We start from the raw sequence: 22,004 nt of genomic DNA on the forward strand, positions 1-22,004 counted from the left end.
GTTGTCATTATGTGCTCTCCCTCATGTTGTTCCAAACACATAAGACTTGGGATAATCTAAAAAATTTTTTAATCAGGTTTCTGTTCCTCCATTGAAAGTCCAGGTAACTAACCCTAAAAAGGTAATAAAGCAGGGGTTGGCAAGTAAGTTTGGCATCGGGCCAAAAAAAAAGTCAAAGGATAATTTAAGATATTAATTGATGAAAAATGCAACCAGAATTGCCTGTGACTGACTGTTACAATGTATTTTGTAACTGGTAGTGAGCTGTTACTCTGTGTAAAATCCTGCGCGAGTCATTAACAAAAAGCCATGTTTGTGTGGCGGTGTCCGAACAGAGTATGTGAGGTTATTGCGACTTTTTATCTCACAATCCTGACTTTTTTTTTTTTTTTTTTTTCACAGAATTGTGAGATATAAACTGGCAAGTGCGAGTTATAAAGTCAAAATTGCGAGTTTATATCTCAGAATTAGGGCTGCAACAACTAATCGATAAAATCGATTATTATCGATTATGAAAATCATCGACAACGATTCTCATTATCGATTAATCGGGTCTGCCCACAGTGTACGTCCAACTTCAGCTGGTTAGTCAAATTACGGCACTGAATAATGCATTTCTATGGACAAAATGCATCTAAAAATAGTGGAGGAAACAGAATGAGATTCTGCCGGAGAAGCACGTGATCCAAGCTGCCCAAAACATGATAATTCTTTATTTTAAGCTTTAAGTTAATGCATAAGAGTAATGGCTTGCCCTGTCAGGCGCTTTGACAGATGCGTGTGCGTCCTCAGCGCAAAAACGTTCAGTTTACGGTCATATCCTTATCTATAAATGCCACAAATTCACGCGAGCATTTCCATTTTTGCATAAAGGTCCGTCCTGACAGTCTGTGTTAAGTTTAAAATACCGAATGAGCGCCGGTGCGGCGGGCGCGCGCACGCGCGTCAGACGGACAGAACACAGTAGAGAGGGAGACAATTAATAGGCTTTTCAGCGCAAACATATCCACTGTGCTGAATTATCTGTTGTTGAAAGTTAATTTAAGGTTTAAAAGTCAACATGCAGTGCAAATATTTTATGAGAGTAGGAACTTTAAAGGGATAACAGCGTGTAATTGTCTGTCTGAATATAAACATGAGACGCTCCATAACGGCCTTTTACAGGATAAAGAAATGACGAGGTGACTGTGATCAAAGTAGTTCCTGCAGAACATTACTCTTACCTGTTGGTTAACACTGAGTTTGTGTTTTTATTCGTCTTTATTATTATCTTTATTATTTTAATTTTTAATAGAGGTTTAAACTATATTCAATTTTTACAATGCTTAACAAATTTATGTAAGTTTAACAATGTGTTTATGTAAGGTTTGTGCCACTGCTGCTCTAAAGTAACAGTATTGGTGATAACCAAAATCATTTTTCGGCTTTCTGTACTGGTTAGTACTCCAATATGTGTAAGCTCTTTAGTAACAGTAGTAGGCTATTTTTAATGCTATAATTTCATTATTGCTGTTATCTATGAAAGAAAACCAGAGCACTTATTTTTTCTTGTATTTTTTATTTGAGTATTTTTTTTTCGCGATACCCAATTGCAGTCAAAAAGTACATAAACAATACCAGCAAGAATGCAAGCTGTTATGAGGCCGTTTTTTATTATTATGTCCAATAAATGACAATAACATTTTTAAATTTAAACAAATTTTTGACAAATTTCTAAAATATGTTTTCTCTTTATTATGATAAGTGGTCTAATAAATTAAGCACTGTATGTTTTCATAGCATTCAGTTGTCACGTTTGTTTGTAGAACATTGGGCAGAATGTGGAATAGTGTTTTTTTTTTGGTCAATATTTTTTAATCCGATTAATCGATTAATCGAAAGAATAATCGGCCAACTAATCGATTATCAAAATAATCGTTAGTTGCAGCCCTACTCAGAATTATGACTTTTTAACTTGCAATTGCGAGTCAGCTGTCAGCTGAAAATATTCAGAAGGAACAAATAAATTCCTTGAGAACTATAACTTCCCGCTCATGTCCACTGCAGTCATCATAGCCTTCACATTCTTTCTAATTTGAGTGGTCCTTTTCTATCTAGCTAGCTAAATATGTTTTAACGTGAATTCTTGCTAAATATGCAGTTATATTACGGGTCGTTGGCATGAATTGTACTCGTGATGGAGCACTCTTGGAGCGAGTGAAAACCACGGCGCTCAGACTTTTAAAAAAAAAAAACGCTTCTCGCTCCAGTCAAAATCACACCGCTCCGCTCACATACTCTGATTGTGAGTAACTGTTGTTGTCATGACAGATTTATTTCAGAACCAGCCGCTATCGAAACATAATCTGGCTACGGCACGGGCCAGATATTATTGCTGGCGGGCCACTTTTGGCCCGCGGGCCGCCTGTTGCCGACCACTGTAATAAAGGCTTCGTAAAATTATCAACTCATAAATAGAGCACATTATATTTAAAGATGGAAGCTTGTGTGTGTGTTTTGGATTTGGAACAACATGAAGCTCAGTAAATGAGAGAATGTTACATTTTGGGCCAGCTATCCTCTTAATTTTCCTTTTTTGTAGCTATGTAAAGATTCTTTAAAAGACCATTTTTGTATAATCAGACAAAAATAGCAACAAATTAGTTTGAAGTGAAAAGAACAAGTGTAAATATTGACCCAGTTTTTGTTTTGAGAAACTGCTCCTCTTATAAGGTGAACTAGGCAGTTATCTGCAGTCATAACACGTTTCTGCTTTCTTCTGATGCGAGTGTTGGGCTCAAACATGTGGTGAGCCGTCTGCATCTGAGTAAGTGGTTGGTAGCTGTAATGCTGGCACAGACTGAATGCTGCTTTATGTTTCCATTGAAATCGCAGCATGCTGAGGCCTGGAACCACTGCTGTGCTTGCGCATTTATTTGAAACCGTGTAAACATGATGTCTTTTAAAGTCTAATTTGATATAGTAATGATACGCTTTAATCATTTCCTTAACGTCATGTTTATTCTGTGGCAGCTGCGTTGGGTCTCGATCGAGCAAACAATGTTTGTGTTATTGATCCTTCACTGCTTTAGACAGTAGCGGAGAGTGGGGTAAGCTGTGCCACATTTTATTGATTTGACCTCTAGTCAAGGAGAACTGAGAAAGAATCCCTTAGATACTTTAATGAAAATTGTTGTTGACAAGACCGATGTAATGGTATTTCCTGCATTTGGATGCAAAGCTCGCTGTTGGTTGAGCTACTGGCATACTTTACCGCACAGCTACCATTTTGGAAAAAATTAAAATAAAACAAGATTGTAGAAGTACTTTTTAGCTTACTTTTTAAGATCTGAATACATTTAACTCATTTTATCTACTTTATAGGAAAATTAATCCAACAGTTTAAACCATTTCTAGCATAAAATGTTTTCAGTTTCCACATGTGCACCTCACATGCTACATCTGTTATCGCATGCTTCCCTACTATATAGAAGGTGAAAAGCTGTAAGTGAGATAAGTAGAATATCCAAATTCATAGCATTTAAAAAACAGCAGGCGAAAAGTACCTGGATGACGTACTACTACTGCTGAGATTTTGGCACATTCTAATGTTGTGACAATACCAAAATTTTGACTTCGATATGATCCGTGACTAAAATATCTCAGTACTATTACTGGACTGATACCAAGACAAAAACATAAAACAACAGGAAAAGTATTTGAATAAGCTAAAAGGATAAGAGGGCATGAGCTGGGGTGCATGGGAAATATGACCCAAAATCTTATTGTTGTTAATAATAAGAACATAAATGCATAGTGACAAACAAAAGGACGAATACAATAAAACTAAGACACAAATTAAATAAACAATGTTTTTAGGTACAGTAGGTCTATTTAACAGTAGCATTCGAGTAAGAGATGCAGTGGGGCAAATAAGTATTTGATACACTGACGATTTTTTCAAGTTTTCCCACTTACAAAGAATGGAGAGATCTGTCATTTTCATCGTAGGTACACTTCAACTGTGAGAGACAGAATATAAAAACAAAACCCAGAAAATCACATTGTATGATTTTTGAATAATTCATTTCCATTTTATTGCATGAAATAAGTATTTGATACAATAGAAAAATAGAACTTTATATTTGGTACAGAAACCTGTATTTACAATTACAGACGTCAGACGTTTCCTGTAGTTCTTGACCAGGTTTGCACACACTGCAGCAGGGATTTTGGCCCACTCCTCCATACAGGTCTTCTCCAGATCTTTCAGGTTTTGGGGCTGTCGCTGGGTAACATGGAGTTTCAGCTCCCTCCATAGATTTTCTATTGGGTTCAGGTCTGGAGACTGGCTTACGGAGCCACTGCTTAGTTGCTCTTGCTGTGTGTTTGGGGTCATTGTCATGCTGGAAGACCCAGCCACGACCCATCTTCAATGCTCTTACTGAGGGAAGGAGGTTGTTGCCCAAAATCTCACGATACATGGCCCCATCCATCCTCCCCTCAATACGGTGTAGTCGTCCTGTCCCCTTTGCAGAAAAGCACCCCCAAAGCATGATGTTTCCACCCCCATGCTTCACGGTTGGGATGGTGTTCTTGGGATTGAACTCATCCTTCTTCCTCCAAACACAGCGAGTGGAGTTTATACACTTTAAGAGCTGCATGGATCATTTCAGTCACAAGGTGGGCATTTTAATATAATTGTGTGTGTATTTGACTGTTAGAGCTCTTGAAAGAGATCTGAATTCACGATCGTATGCTGTTTGCAACGGAGGCGGCTTTTCGTGCGTGTCGGGTGTGTGATAGCTCATGATACTGCACTTTGTTAAGATCTATTTCTTTATTGCGCTTAACTGTTTTTAGCAATAAAGAGCATCCATGCTTTTTATCATTTATGCATGTTTCTTATTCACTTTTAAACTGTCAATAAGTGTATGCAGTCCTGTGCTGCGCGGATATGAAGTTTGGCTTTCATTGAAACGCTGCCATTGTTAAAGTAACGGTACTAGTTAAATTAGGAATTGTAAAGTCTTTTTTTTTTTTTTTTTTGTGATACCTTTTTAGTACCGCTTTATCATGTAACACCAGCACATTCGATGAACACTTTACTCTCCAAGCAATAAGAGAGGATTTTTGAATGACAGTGAAGCATCGTAACTGATGTTGGTAGGTCACATGACTAAGACAACATTGCAAATGTAGTATGCCTGAATTTCATTCATTCATTCATTTCAATTTCGGGATGCACACCGCTGCATGTGATAGGCCTAAATAAATGATTGTGTGACAAAAATTGTGTGCATTTTGCTAGACTGGGTTTGCCCAGTGACACATTTTACCCCACTCTCCCTTATAGGCTAATGCGTTCTTGTGAAGCGAGAGTTTAGCATGCATTTGTTCCTTTCTCTCAGCAATGGTAATGGGTCTGTGAGGTCCATCTGAGGTTGCACTTGACACCATGGTAAAGATAATTCCATCATTTTTCCCTTTTCTTACATTAGCGCTTCCATTGTTTGGCCTTGAATAAGCAGTTTTGAAAAGCGTATCGTCAGTGTCTTGTGCTTCAAAAATGAAATGGGGCCCTTATATTCTGACCCTCATTATGTTTAACATTGAACTCCCTTCAAAATCGATGCCAGTTCAATGGCACTTTTCTTATTTATCCTGTCCCCTGGCTTTTTATTCTTACACTGTCTTTCTGTGTACATCGTTCTGTTTTATTTTATTTGAGTTTTTTTGTATTTACTATCTGTGTCTGTTCTGACAATGTTCCAGAATGATGCTGCTCTTGCGATCTGTCTGTTGTTGAGTAACTAAGATTTATACTGAGGCCTGTCAGTGTTTGCTTAGCGGGTAACCTTGAAACAGCGCTGTAATGTTGATCTTGTGGTTAATGACTCCCAATGAGAAAGACACACAAGAGAAGATGAGCAAGATTCAGTTAAAAACACCGGTTCACTGACCTGCACTCTTAACCCGGCGCAGTAAGCGATCACTATCAGAACTGAACTTTTACACTGATTCATTGTATTTTGCACTATATAATCAATCAATGGATTCTTCTGTATTCAGCTTCCTGAAAACTGTTTTAATTTTTCAGAATAACTAGATATTTATTTTAGTGTTGTGATTGGTGACATGAGCACTAGTGTGAGAATTATTAACGAAGAGGCTTCGTTACTTGATTTGTCAGAGTCAGAGACACTGAGGAGCCAGTTCACTCAGCAGTTGCCGGTGTCAGAGCTGTGTGTCGTCTTCATGTACCATATGTGATGATGTAGTGCTGCTCCATAAATATTTAAAATGTTATTGTTGTTCTTTCCTGGGAAACGCACCTTTGTGTGCAAATGAGGCTAATTATAGAATACAGTAGTGCAGATTCATAATGTCAGCATTTGTAACTGTTTGCCTGGATAAATGTAGTTTGCTTTCTACGGAAATAATAATAATTTTTTCATTGTTAATTATTCTTTCATCGAATTTGGCGAAAGCGAATGACGAAACAATGACAACTTCATTAATGTGTTTTCACAATAGCCTGACCAGTTTTGTCTGATTTGTCTGTTTTTAGCGAACTGATTCTTTTCAGTGTCATTCAAAAAGATTGAAGAATCTGTCTCAAACTCATTATTTATGTAAATTGATGCCCCTGAGAGTCATTAAAGGGAGGCTGGGAGTGGGTTGCCTTTTTAAAAATTATATGTAATGTTAATTTAATCATGAGTATATAGAATATAGAAGCGCAGATGTGTAATAACACATTTGTCAGTTTTTGCTTGGGCAAAGGCAGCTAAATAAAAAAGTGAAAATAAAAGTTATGTGTGCTTAAATGTATTGGAGTGTTTTTTATAAAAAAAAAAAAGAATAACATAAAAAAACTTTACGTTACTCAAAACATTATTCGAATCATGAGGGAGCTAAAATCGTCATATATTTAGAATCTGAACCAGAATTGTTCATTTCTAGTAAATGAGGGCCTTTTGAAAAGCGATGTTTGGGTACATTTTCCAGTGATCATGGCATTGGCTAATTGTAGCTTGGAAAACATTTCCAAAACAAGATTCTGTCTAAAAAAAAAAGTGTCTTTCAGCCATTGTCTGGGCACATTTTTATGACACTGCTTCCCTGAAATAACATTTTTTTGTTCCATTACCATTTGCAAAATTCCTGCAGGTGCTAAACAACACAGACAGCATGAAAATAATCATCATCAATGGAGTCATTCACAATGGATTCCCTCCCAAAGGCCTCTTTTCCTTCTTCCTAACCCTTCGCCAGGCTGTGGTTGATGTATAACTAATGTAATGAAGAGAGCGTATCTGAGCAAGCATCTAACCTAAAGGGCTTCACTGAATAATTCACTTTTTACAGAGCATTTTGACCTTTCTGTGAAACGCTGAAACTGCAGCCCTCACACACAAGCGTCGTCACAGCCCCGATACCCTTATAATTCTGTTTAGATGTTACACAGGTCCGCGTCCGTTTGCTTTTTTTCCCGAGGCCCTGGGCTGTGTTCCTTTACACCGGGTGGCATTTGGAGGTGGATTCAATCCCCTGAGCTCTGGAACCTGTGCCATTTCCTCTCCCCTCACACCTGCCCCTCCCCTCTCCGTTTAGACCAGCCTGTTTCATCCGGGATCAGGGAACGCACCGCTTGCCACGCTGATGTGTGAAGAGCCGTCATGCTTCCCAAAAACTTACATAATCCCAGGCTCTTCCCAACCGTCGAGCCTGAATATACAGATTGCGCCGCCACGTACGTTTTCAAAATAAGCTGAATCGAGGGCAGATCCAGTGGGAGACGAGAAGATGATGCAGATGAAAGGGGGAGAAACAGTCGTTGACTGTTTTAAATAGCTGTCTCCTCTGACTCAGAGTGCGGATGTGGATGAGAGCGACTTGTATGCTGAAGATTTGCATCTAGTTTGCAGTAGATACGCACAAGCCTCTTGTTCCTCGAGGCCCTGAGTGAGGGACGTGTGTTATCGCTCACCACTGACGCATACTGATGCGCTGTGATTGAGTTTTCAGGTGATGAATACACTGATGCGAGCGATTCGGGCAGATATGCGAGTGCACAGGATCAGTGTGTTATCTGATACACGCCGTAAGTCCTGTTGGCGACGAGCTGAACAATTGCCGGACAGGTTGTGACAGCACTTAGCCTGTGGCCTCATGCCTACCATCCCTCTACCTGACGGGGCGGAGGTGTGGAACAGATGAACCGAGATCCCCGATGGAGCGGAGCTCAGCACACACACACTCACTCACACACTGCATTAAACCCCCAGAGTCTGTCTCTCAATGCATTCTGAATTATTCACACCAGCAGTTATGGTGCTGCCGCTCGCACTGTCCCGGGAAACGGGGGGGGGCGAGAGTGGGCGGTGGGTGGGGTGTGATGCTGAAAGCCTGCTGAGACGTGATGACAGTGTATGTCGTCTTCATCGAGACCCTCAGAGACCGAGAAAAGGTGGTGTGTAAGAGTGACTAACTAAAAGTAGCATTTTTAAATTCAGCGGAGCTCTGCATTATCGTTTATGTGCTGTTAAAAAAGCCTATATTTTCCATTTTACTGGTCTTTAATAGTAAGAAATGTGAATTACTACATAATCCGCTGAAATCCATTTTAGACAATGGAATTCCCCTAAATTGTTAAGTAAAGTAAAGTCGTGACGTATTGTCAAGTATGGTGACCCATACTCGAAATTGGTGCTCTGCGTTTAACCCATCCAAGTGCACACACACAGCAGTGAGTAGTGAACAAATGCACACACACACACACACACACACCGTGAACACACACCCGGAGCAGTGGGCAGCCATGCTGCAGCGCCCGGGGAGCAATTGGGGGTTCGGTGCCTTGCTCAAGGGCACCTCAGTCGTGGTATTGAGGGTGGAGAGAGCGCTGGACATTCACTCCCCCCACCTACAATTCCTGCCGGCCGGGGGCTCGAACTCGCAACCTTTCGATTACGAGTCCGACTCTCTAACCATTAGGCCACGACTTCCCCACAGTTAAGCACAGTTGTCTGAATAAAGAATTGTAAATGTAACAATATTGCTGAAATGTTAAGGGTTTTTGAGCTCCTGTACTTGCTGTAAGGTTATTAATTTGCTGATATGTCATTATTGTTGGTTATTTCTTGTTGTGATGTTTTTTAAATGTACATTACAGTCCTAACTGTCACGTGTAGCACCCAAAATGTCTTTATTCATTCTAGTGACTCGTTTTGTCCAAAATGATCCTCTCTCATTTGTAGCACAGTAAATTCTTGATTCATTGTAGTGAATAGAGTTGTTTTAAATGGCCCTCTCTCTCTCATATATAACACTGCAAAGTCCAGCTTCATTCTAGTGACTAATTTTGTTCTAAATCGACCTCTCTTTCACGTTACACTGCAATGTATCGATTCTTTCAAGTGAATCGAGTTGTTTTAAATGGTCTTCTTTCTTATATGTAGCTGTGGAAAGTCTAATTCAAGTGAGATGATTTGTTCAGATGATTTATGTTTATTTATGCTTAGTTATGGAAATTAGTGGGTATTCTAATTTTCTTTTTGCTAGTCAACTTTTCTATTCATGTCACTTTGATTCATTTATATGAATGATATCAGATGAGTTGATGTCTCCCTTATTGAGGCTGTTTTGTTCGTTCATTACGGAAAAAAAAAATAGTTTTTGTTACAGGAAGATTTGCTTCAGATTTAAATTTGAAATTACATAATCTGATCAGTTATATATTTGAAAAGAAGATGATATAAGTACTTTAAATGCATGGTAGCTGCTTTTTTAGTAGGTTGTAGTCAGTGTTGGGTGTAACGCGTTACTAAGTAACGCGTTACTGTAATTAAATTACTTATCCACTGAAAAAGTAAAGTAAGGGATTACTGTTCATTTTTAGGTAATTTAAATACAGTTACTTATAAAGTACTTGCGTTACATACAGTAAATAATTTCAACAGTTCTAAAAGCAATATTGAATTTGAAATCTAAATTTACGGTCTAAAGCTATTGAATGCAGCGGCTTTAACCCTCCGCGTGCGGGTGCGTTCACTTTCAGATTTTCCTGATTCACAGAGAAACCTTAAATACTCAAATCAGGGCCGGCACCAAGAGGGGGCATTCGCGGGCAGAGTTACGGTGCCCCCCACTTTCCATCCTCTCCCCTTCTTGCTGAACGTGATCGTTTCGAAAGCGAAAGTGAAACCGGTAAAACAGCGCACATAAGAAAGCGATTGCACGCTTTAGCGAGCGTCAGAAACTGCACGCAATCACAGATTGCACGCTTCCCATCCCACCCCGAACCCCCCCCCACCACCACCACCACACACACACACACACACAAAACGTGATTTGTGCCCCCCCCCAGAAATTCAAATGCCCCTCTGATGGAGGTGCCCTGGCGCCGGCTCTGACTCAGATACATATAAGACTAAAATCAATAGAATCTAAAAATCTTGAAGTGTCTACTTGACACTTGAACGAATTCAAATTAAAAACTAATGTTTCTGATTATGCAATCCGTATGAAACTAAAGCAAGGTACAGTCTTTCCCGTGTCTGAGCTCATTATATGCAGTCACCTGCGCGCATATGCCCTCACCTAGATACAAAAAAAAAAAAGTAAAATATTAAGAAAAAAAAAAAATCATCTAATATTCATCATTTTTGAAAGAAGACCTGCTATGAGAAATTTACCTCATAAGAACAGCGCGATCTGACATTATTCAGCAGAGAAGATAATTTCTGTAATTTATTCTTTCCTACATTAGTTAACGTGTTATTTTGACATAAACCTGTACAGATTTTACTAGTTGGGCTTTTCCTGAACCTCTTTCCAAACTGAAATGTATTGTTTAACTTTTAAGCCTTTTTGTTATTCAGATATTTTGCAGAGTATTTCTATTTGTTAACCAAAGGTGGTTACATTTTTTTCATAATTTTTTTTAAGTATTACAGTTGTTTTAAAGCTAAAAGGCTAAACTATTCTATGTTTGACTCGAATTGAAAGAATATAGAGTTTAATTTATATTAAGGTTTATAGGGATTTTAAAATGTAGCCTAATTAGCGATTTGAATAATTAAGTTACTTATTGAGTAACTAAGTTACTTTTCAGATAGAGTAATTAGTAAAGTAATTTAAATACAATATTGATGAAGTAATTAGTAACTGTAATTAATTACTTTTTGAAAGTAACTTACCCAACACAGGTTGTAGTGTAGCTGACTTTTTTAGAAGAACAGCTTGATTTGTAGTTTAGCTATTGTAAATGTAAGAGCAGCTTCGCAGTATACTGTTTTAGAGTAGCTCTGATGGAGAATAATTGTGACTGCCACCATTTTATCTCTTGTTCTTGAGGGAGACTTGAAACGCATGCATGCAGAAACACCCACTCCTGTGACTAACCATAATCAAGCCAATATTGACCGTAGGCCACAAAAGGAAAAGCTGGCAGAGGTCTGGCTTCCTGGCTGTCCATCACCGTGTATGTTTTGTGCCAACGTTTCCTCCGGCAATCCCATGCTTACACAGCTCAAGTTGTTGCCCTTTTCGCACTACAGGAATGTCCCGGGTCACGAACTTGACCACAGGGGAAACACGCAGACCTGTGTTTCTTAGGGAATTTTTACAGTGGGCGAGCAACTGCAAACCCTCTGCCACACAAAATTGGTCTCAAGTACATACCAAACAAAACAATAGTATATTATGTAACACATTCTGATGTTTAGATTTTTTTGTTTATTTTTATGTAGTGTACCATTTATTTAAACAAAACTATGAATATGTATCTTTAAACTACACTCCCTCACAAACTTCCAGTCTGTAAGTCATTTAAATTTAATTCAGTAACTTTGATTTGTTTCAAACTGATTTGTTTAAAAAATTTTTTTTTTTTTTTTCGGGATGCTGTAAAAAGAAAGGCATGTTGTCTGTTTACTATCTTTTTATTATTTTGTGTTCCCACTCTTTTATCTCATCACATTCAGCTCAGGTAATCTCCCAACTCTGGGGAAAAAAATACAATTTCTTTTGCAGTGTTGCTGTAGATTCAGCATCTTCACAGTGTCTCTGCTGAATAGCAGTGCAGGAAACACTGTGTTCTGTTCAGTGACTATATTTTTGAATACTTGCCCCCAGCTACTCCCTGCCTGTTTTTCACACAACAATACCCAAACACTCCCAGTGCTGTGTGAAAATGACCACACATCCTCTGATCCCCCATGTTGCTATCTAGTAAAAAAAAAAAAATGAATAAATCATGTGATTGCATTCAGCTTTAAGAGTGAGATCTTCTTAAGAGTGAGAACAACAGTCAAAAAACAAGCTTGTCCAGTCTCGGGAGTTTGATCACACTTCAGCTTGTGGGATTGACCCACCTGACCTTTGTTATACTTGGTTGCGTCTCTCAGTAAATTTGGAGCTGTGCTAAAGCATGTGCTGCAAAGCTCAAAGTACACATCACAGACCTTTAGTTATTTTATTTTAGGGGTGGTTTTTATTTTTTCCTCTTTTTTTTTTAATAATATTATATATGTAATGTAAATTAATGGATGTAAATTAAAATAGTAAAAAGTAATTAAATAGTAATAGTAATTAAAATATAAAAAATAGTAATTAAAATATTTTTTGGAAGACTGGCATCAAGTACATGTACACTCCCAGAAAAAAAGGTGCAAAAGCAGTAACTTTTCAAAAGGTACAGTTATGTTGGGCAGCGTGCCAGCATATAGTGCCGTTGCACAATGGGTGTCCCGAGTTCAAATCCTGGCTCGATGACCTCTCCCCTGATCCCGCCTCCCTCTCTCTCTCACTTCACTTCCCGTCTTCTCTAAACTGTCCTATAACAACAAAAGCAAAAAAAAACTGTACCTTTTGAAAGAGTACCATCCCAGTGACAGCTTTTGTCCCTTTTTTCCTCAAAGTGTAGTAGAAACCTATATAATCTTACCATGCTGACATTTAAACCAAAAGATGTCACAACAAAACAATGACCTAGTGTAAAGGCAACAATTATGACTTAATTATGACTTTTTTTTTTTTGTTTTTTTTTTTTTCAAACACATTACCCCGACTGGTTTTCCTGTTTGATGTTGGTCAGCTGATGTTGCGGTGTCATTTTAACTGTTCATGTGAATGATCTCTCTCTCTCTCTTTTTTTTCCTGTTTCTCCATGTGTCCATGTAGTGTGGAGGAGATGAGAAGCGAGTGGACAGCAGGTCAATCTATGTAGGACACCGGCCATGTCCGGACACCGAGGCCTTCATCCCCTCTAAATTCTGTGACAACAGGATCGTGTCCTCCAAGGTAACTTCAGCTCGTGCTTTCAGATTCGTGATGAGGTGAAGTATAACAAATTATACTTCACCTCATCACGAATCTGAAAGCACGAGCTGCGCCGTTGCTTAACCTCGCCACAGTGTAATCAGATTTTTACAGGATAACAGCATTAGGGGTTTGCTAGCTCCCTACAAGAGCCTGTTTGTAATTTTCTTTAGCTCGTAATTAGCAAGTGTTGTTTAATGCCGTGGCAACTGCACCGCAGTGTTAACACATAAGAGATGTGTGTTAGCAGCAGCATGTGGAGAGTACGGCTGCAACACGTTTCTCCCGAGCCCTGGTGTTCAGCCACCTGTTCCTCCAGGTGTGTAGAGACTGTTGGGACCCTCCTACTGCGTTTGAACTTAGAAATTCCTTTCCATTTCCTCTTTTTTTTCCTCTGTTCTTTCATAATTCGCTCTTCGCAGTAAATCTTACCACCCCCCTTCCACCCCACGAAACTCCCTAATTTGCCTGTCAGAGCAGTGCTTGAGATCCGGCTGATAAATACATAGTTGCAATTAACGCTCAAGTGTTCGGGGTGGTTGACTCTGCCCCCCTTAATCTTGTGGGACTTCCTGAATCTCCTCATTCAGTCGATAGACGAGGAGTGTTTTAAGATACGAAAGGAAGAAACAAGGGAGTAAGAAGTAATAGATTTATCAGACCTGTGGCCGTGCTGTGGTGTCCGGTGATCAATTCCTCTCTGGCATGAGGCTTTAAACACACTTTAATTACCTGCACTGAGATGTTTACACTTCTCTATGCATCTGCTTTGCATCCCCCCCTTCAAACTCAGCATAACCTTTTCTCCATGGTATCCCTTGGATCCGTTTTTCCTCTAAAAGAGGTCCAGGCCTGCGCATCTTCTCGAGTTCACCTCAACATCTGCTCTGTTAGAAATGATAATGTATTCCCTTTTATCTTATTGCAGGTGCCCCAAACTGCCCTCTCTCACTTTGCTCACCCATGGTGATCCATTATTTAGCAGTGATGGTTATATTAGGTGGCAATAGCTGTCAACATTCCAGTTATTTTTCTCTCTTTTTCTCTCTCTATCTCTTCTCCTACATTATCCAGTCAGTATTTGCATTTGTTTTCAGATGTATTGCTGAGTTTTTGGCTTGTTGGATATTTGAAATTCAAGCAAATTATACTTCTGCCAAAAAAAGTGCATTTTTCAATATATTATCTTTTATGAAATGATACAGCTTACAAAATTTTTTAAATCTGTGTTTTTACCATCTTATACATGTAATTGTGTTAAATATAAATTTAGAGTATATTATATATATATATATATATATATATATATATATATATATATATATATATATATATATAAAAAAAAAATTGGTAAAGTCACAGCATCAAAATATAAAACACTTTCCTGTTTGCATTACATTCAGCCTTATTTGATGTTAACTGTTATTTGTGAGCTAGTGCGCTTCTGCTGTTGTGTTCATTTCCTAAAAGAGAGATGAATAAATAGCGAGCCACTGCCAAACGGATCATGTGGCAGGTTCCCCTTTCTGGGGTTCGCCGAACGAAGGCGATAAGTCACTAATCCAAATCAATGTAATACCTGCTGGCCCAGAGAAGCTGCCGCCCGGTCACACACATCAGAGAGCTCCGGGGCTATTGAAGTCGTCTCAGCTCCCTCTCCTAGAAAAGCACAAACACAGGAGCTGATGAATATTGAATGCATTTAATCCTTCCTTCCGCTTTTCATCAGGATGTGGGTTTAGTCTCACATTGCTGTAAATGAATAGTTCACTTAAAAATAAAAAATTCTATATGATTTTGCAGAAAGTCCATTCTGTCCATATATCATGAAAATGAATTGGAACTGCGACTGACAAGCTTCAGAGATGACAAAAAGCACCTTAAAATTAATTGACATAACTTGTGTGCTATATCACAAGTCTACTGGAGCCACTTAATAGCTTTTTTGTGACGCGAGTATAAACAATGACTCAATTTCCATTTTTGGAGGAACTATCCCTTTTTACAACTTTATATAAAGTAATTAACAGCTTGTTGCTTTTTTAACTTGTTACTGTTTAACACTTTTTTTAATTTTATTTTTTTATTGTTGTTTTGTTTTCTCACTTCCTCAGTACACAGTGTGGAACTTCCTGCCAAAGAACCTATTCGAGCAGTTTAGAAGAATTGCTAATTTTTACTTCCTCATCATTTTCTTGGTGCAGGTAAGTGAGTGCATTTGATCAGTCATAAGCGTTTGCCATCCCCAGCGAGACAAACTGTGTGTGTGTGTGTGTGTGTGTGTGTGTGTGTGTGTGTGTGTGTGAGAGAGGATACAAGTGTGTTTATGTGTGACTCATAGCCTGGCTGGTTCTGCCCCATGCTGATCTGATGTCATTGGACCTGTGATAATGGCAGAGAGAAACAGTGAGACGGGGAAGCCTCTTCTCCACTCCATAAAAGCACATAAAGACAACCTTAGTTAAACTAGCGAGTGGAACCGTGTACACAGCTGATGCCGTTTAGACAAGTGTGTCTATTTAATAAAGGGTAATAGTGGATTTCTGAAGAGCATATTGTCTTGTTGCTGTCAGGTACACGAGGAGTGTGAAAAGAAAGGCACAATTTGACACCTGACTCAGCAGCATTTTTTTTTTTAAATGTGTGAGATTGAGCTAATGATTTGTGTGGTTATGATTGTGTCCAAACCTGCAAATGCTGCGATCTCAGGCAGTATATGGGGTTCAGGCAGCATCAAGGCAATACTGTTCAAAGGTTTGAGCGGAGTATGAATTTTAGTGGTTTTGAAAGAAGTCTCTAATGTTCAACAAGGCTATATCTGTTTAATTTAACAATACAGTAAAATTCAAAAACATCACAATTAAAAATAACAGTCTTACATTTTAATATATTTCCTGTGATGGCAAAGCTGAATTTTCAGCAGCATTACTCCAGTCTTCAGTTTCACATGATCCTTCAGAAATCATTGTAATTTGCTGCTTAATGTCTTTGTAAAATAGATGATATATTTTTAGGGTTGTTTGAGTAGAAAGTTCAAAAGAACAGCATTTATTTAAAATAGAAATCTTTTGTAACATTATAAATGTTCAATGTCACCAATTTAATGGATCTTTGCTAAATAAAAGTATTATTTTCTTTCAAAAAAATTCTTACTGACCCCAAACTTGAATGTGGTGATATAGGACTATGCACTGCAAAATACAACTTTTGACCATTTTTGCTGGCTGCCTATCCAAAAACAAACTGATAAGTATATATGCTTATTCTCGAGTGCGTGAACGTATAAGCCAATTCTTTTAATGAATCGTCAAAAAGACTTTCAAACTCATGTTTGAAATGTGAATTGGTGGTTGTCTGAAAATATAAAAAAGCATCTGACAGATCTTTTGAAATCAGAAAATTCATAGATAAATGTTTGAATTAAATTTATGATCCAGATTCTCACTAAAATAAGCATTGTATATTATATGAATTAAATGTGATAGATCATACAGATTTGACATTATATGCTTAATGCGACTGAAAAAGATGCCACCTTAGTCACTCACTAACTAAACAAGGCACGTTCATTCTATTTTGTCCTCAACCTATAAGTGTGCATCTCACAGTACATCTAATGCGCATCCAAGTTGTGACGTGATCTGTGCGCGCGTGTGAGAGAGAGAGAGATCCCCAGGTGTTTGCCCGGTTCTGGAATGCGTCTGGCATGCCTCTACTAATCCTGCTTTTCTCTGGAGGGGCTCCTTATCCTCTCTGACTAGCTCTCCCCACGCAGCCCATTATTATAACAGCATGAGGGAGACACACACGCACGCCTGTCACACAAGAACTGCGCTTAAATCACCAGCCTCCAAATAGATCCGCATGATTCTCCTGAGGCCCTTTGCGAACGCACCATCGTCTTACGCCCATTTCTGTCTCCCCATGCCATTTTTCTATTCCTCATTTCTTTGTTCTCCCCCTTCTCTCTCTCCCTTTCTCCCTTTCCCTGTACGCCTCTGCAGCACGGCACTGCTGACGTCAGCAGCCAGGAAGCCCTCTGTAGTTCTTTTGAGCCACAAATAGACACTGACTGATAAAAAAGCACCAGTACGCTAAAAATAGCACTGCGTGCCTTCGCCGGGGTCCTGATGGGAATAGAGAGATGGGAGGAGGGAGGAGAGGAGAACAGAAGGAGGGGAGGAGTCATGGGGGATCTCTGTCTCTCACACGCACATTTTGACACACATTCTGCTGGAATGTTCTAAATACCTGTGTGTCTGTGTGTGTGAAGGCAGATGAGGGATTGCTCTAACAAGCAGTCAGTGTTCAGCCGAGTGGAAGTGTGCGTAAACATAAAAAGGAAATTAGTGCATAATGTTGTGAAATAAGAGGATGTTTTTGGCGCATATATCTTAGAGTAGACGAATGTGAGGGATAGAAGGAAGTGCAGTATGAGTCATTGATTCTTTATTTTTAACTTCAGAATGTTCATTTTAAATGAGTTATTAATAATTCTACTTATTTAAAAGCATGTGCAGGGTCAAACATGATGCATCTAATTGTTGTGCACCACTGTAATGCTACAAAAACGGAACAAAGGTGCATCTGCAGTGGCATCTGTAATAAAAAACTCTAGTTTTACCGCAGGACTCAGATTTTATAATAGACCTGAAGTGGGGACCCAACAACCAAAACCTTTTACCATACAAAAATGTCCTTAATGCATTATTTTTAGTACAGTCAAACAATTAATTGTGATTTATCTCTTTTTGTTTGCATAAGATATGTGTATGTACTGTGCATATTTATTATGTGTATATATAAATCCACTCACATACAGTATATATATCGTGAAAATATTTACATGTGTATGTATTTTTCACATCATTTATTACATATATATATATATATATATATATATATATGAAAAATGTTGTGTATTTATATAAACATAATAAATATACACGGTACACACATACATACTGTATTTTGTAAACAAAAACTTTTACTTTGGATGCGATTAATTACGATTAATCGTTTGACAGCATTACTTATTTTGTGGCACAATATAGTTAGTTTCATTTTATTATTTGCATTTAGGCTGTCTGAGACCTGAACAAACCAACAGAACTGTGACCCAGCAGTTGAGGAAACATTGGTTTACACTGTGCAAAGCCTGCAGATATACGTTTTACAGCCAAGGACAAAAAGTCTCAGTAAAAATTATTTTACAATGTCTTAAAGCAACCAACCGACATTTATGAATTCCGTGAACTATATACTTAACAGTCATTTAATTTTTTGCTGAAAAATTAAGATGGCTAAATTTTTTTAGAATATAATAAACAGTGCAGCAACGGTTTTCAACCTTTTTGTGACCATTGTCTAGGGCTGGGCGATAAAACGATAACGATATGTATCGCGATAGACACGTGAACGATATCAATAAAAAATGTGTTCGATAAAACGTTCGATATTTTTTATTCTTCGTCGGAAGAAAACAAAGGTTGCGAAGCAAGTTTGGTTGCATTAACAAAGGCACTCACTCTCTGGTAACCTAGCAACGTAGGGAGTGACACGCTAACAGCCAATCATGTAACAGTATCATGTTTGGTTGCGCCATATCGTTGTCTCGTGTCTAAGTGCGCACGCGCGGCTGAGAGTGCACGTCTGCAGCCAGACCTGGCTGGTCTGCTGGATTCCTCTTCATAAGCAGAAAATGAGTGCCGCAGCGAGCGAGGAAATTGTAAATAAAAGAGAAAGTCAGCTCCCAGTATGGCAGTTTTTTGGATATTATAAGTCTGACCGTAGTCAGACCAAATGTCGTCTGCAAATTATGCAAGACCGTCGTCCCCGCCAAGACTGGTAATACCACGAACTTGATGTACCACCTTAAAAGCAATATCAATAATTATCGATATCGACCGATATGAAACACTGATATCGTGATACAGTTTTCAGCCATATCGCCCAGCCCTACCATTGTCCATATTTCAATATTTTATATTTTTTCTCTGGTATTTTTGCTGTAATTGACAGCACTGCTAATTTTTTACAGAAACTGGTAGTGTTGATATATTACATTATATAATTAAAATATAAATGTAATATACTCTATTTAAATTAAGTAATTAACCACAATTCATTTTGTGGTTCTAGATTATCTGTAAGTTTATCAATAAAAATAAATATTGAGGGGAGAAAAATAAAATCTGAAATTTTATTTACTTTTTTTAAAGCATTTTGATTAAGTTATTCACTCTGCGGCTCCCTTAAAGATTGCTGAGGCTCCCCAGTGGACCCCAAACCCCAACTGAGAAGACAGTATGTTATTTTAAGGCAGTATGTTATGTTAACAGGTTGTATTGTGGTTCCTCGCAGTCTCATTTTCACATGTGGCCAATTAAGACGTGGCGTCTAGTCTCACTAAAGGTCTGTGTTGGTATTTAGTAACTCACAGGTTGTGTGTCTGCCTCTGTAAGGTGTTTCGGCGGTAACTGATGTGTTCAGCATTAGTTTTGGGAATTGGCTCCCTTGAGGCGGCGGTTAAATGGATGGTGTTTTGCGTCTACATGGTGGAACTAGCGAGGTGGGTCTGGCAGTGATGGGTGGGGGTGTTTTGTAGGAGCGTAAAAACGACGAAGGGGCAGCACTTCATCAGAGAACTGACTGTATTTCATTACAGTCGCTGATGAACTGTATCAGTGGCGCTGTCTGTTACTGAGCGATCCAGGGGAATAAACTCCCAGTGCACGTGTGTGTGTGTATTAAAAACAGAAAGCAAAGCACACTGTAGGACATACTGTCCTCAGCACTTCGGGGCCGCATCTTTCTTAATATTTTTAATCGAGTGGGAAGCCGCAGTGGGCTCCATCCAGATGGGCCTTTATCAATTTATTAAATCAAAAAAACGATGTGCGGGGCCGCTGGCCCCCACAACATCCATCACTTGCAGGAGCCACGAGCACATTAGAGCGCTGGGCTAGAATCCCAGACTCAGCCCTGGCTCCCGTGGAAAAGGGTCAGTCTCAGAGAGAAAGAAGAAAGAGAGGAGAAACCCACCTGCCACAGGGGAAACCAGGGGTAGTATTCACAGGGGTCAGGTGCTGTCTTTGGTGTTTTTGTGCTTTCGTTACAAAAGTACCTTTCTGAACTGCTGAATTTGTTCAACTCTGCCATCATTTACTCACCCTGTGTACCCACACCTGTTCTTCCAAACCTGTATGAAAATGTTATGGTAAAAACCTGTTAACTGGTTAACAGTGAGTTCCCTTGCAGTAAAAAAGGGGGAAAAAATCTAATTGGACATTTCATGTCCTTTTTTTTATCGCACAAATAACATTCATTAAATTCCCTGTGTAACACTTCACATTTATTTGATGGTTTTACATTATGTAAGTGAAGTTTTTTTGTTGTTAAATGAATGTTTATTGCACTTTTTTGGTGTAGTGTGTACTACCATGATGGTGTTTTGCGTATGATCCCATGCACCTTCTATGTACTGTATTAATATTTACCTCAGCTTGTGGAAAAGCTATTTGTTCATGTGACTTTCTCTTTATCACCTGGGCTTTTATGGTTGTCAGTAAATTATGAATTTGCAAAACAGATTTTTAGTAATTTTGACTATCATTATATCAATTAATTAATTCTCTTTTTTTAGTTCGTTTTTTTTTTAAACTGTAAATTTAAGTTCAATCCACAAAACTTCAAATGTTGCTACCATAAAATAACTCTGTAAATAACTATAAATAACTAAAGAGAGCATCACAATACAAAAAAAAAAAATCACAAAAACAGGACAAGAAATAGGACAGTCTGTGCTGTAAAGGAGATTATCTATACAGTCTTTTCCAACAATCAGTAAATGACAGAATTTCCAGTTATGAGTGAACTGTCCCCTTAATGTTGCTTTATCCTGAAGTTGTAGCAAATTAGCAAGAAAAGCCCTCTTTCTGCTCTTCCTCTTTCTTTTCCTGACGGCGGTGCCACTAAACAGCTGTCAGCAGACACCTGGCAACTGAGAGATGTTTAACGCATGATGGGCCACTATTGAAAGATCTGTGCTCGCACATACACCGCTTGTTTCTCACGGTGCGGCATGTCGTTTTAGCATAAGCCGTGGGACAGGATTTAAAGATGACTGAGTGCATTTGGGTTGGTCTGCGAGCTGTAACTTGTGGCTGTTAAGTAACGGCTTGCGTGTGACATGAGGAGTGGGATGCTGCATGATTGGCCGGATCGCAAAGCGGTTTAGATGACGTCTAATGGCAGAGTCCAAAAGTGAAGTACGTGTGTGGATGTTTCAGCCAGGCTCTGCAGGGTGTGAGAGGAAGATGCAGTGTGGCTGTAGCTCATAGGACAGACAAAATGTTCACACCTCTGTGGTCTTGACTTAATAACCTACCCTATTTTTTTTTTATTTATTAAATGCATAGCCATTTGCACTCTGCATCGAAAACGTATATCAATGCGCTGTTGCACCTGTGATAACTTTTAAAGTCACAGCCACTAATAGTGTTATTAGTGTTACTTACTCTGTTTGTGTATATGTGGAAGAGAAGATTATTAAATCAAGTTATTAAGCCTTTTGACGGCTTGTGTCACGGAGCTGTAAAAATGGTTAAACACGCTCATCGCGTTTGTGCCAAACTCTTATTACAAAGCAAAAACAAACGCTCTCCTTCGATACATGAACGTTTCTCTCAGTTAATGTA

General features: G+C 38.7%; 1 protein-coding gene across 3 annotated transcripts in view; it reads left to right on the forward strand.

Moving 5' to 3' along the window:
• Positions 1-22,004, forward strand: part of LOC306883769 (phospholipid-transporting ATPase IG-like) — a 57,407-nt gene that overhangs the window by 13,964 nt on the left and 21,439 nt on the right. For all 3 annotated transcript variants that reach the window (XM_079439244.1, XM_079439245.1, XM_079439243.1), the window contains exons 2-3: positions 13,168-13,287; positions 15,420-15,509. In XM_079439244.1, the coding sequence (XP_079295370.1) occupies positions 13,168-13,287; positions 15,420-15,509 (210 nt within the window). The remainder of the gene's footprint in view (positions 1-13,167; positions 13,288-15,419; positions 15,510-22,004) is intronic.

The sequence above is a fragment of the Barbus barbus genome, assembly GCF_936440315.1.
Source record: "Barbus barbus genome assembly, chromosome: 17".
NCBI classification, from domain to species: Eukaryota; Metazoa; Chordata; class Actinopteri; order Cypriniformes; family Cyprinidae; genus Barbus; species Barbus barbus.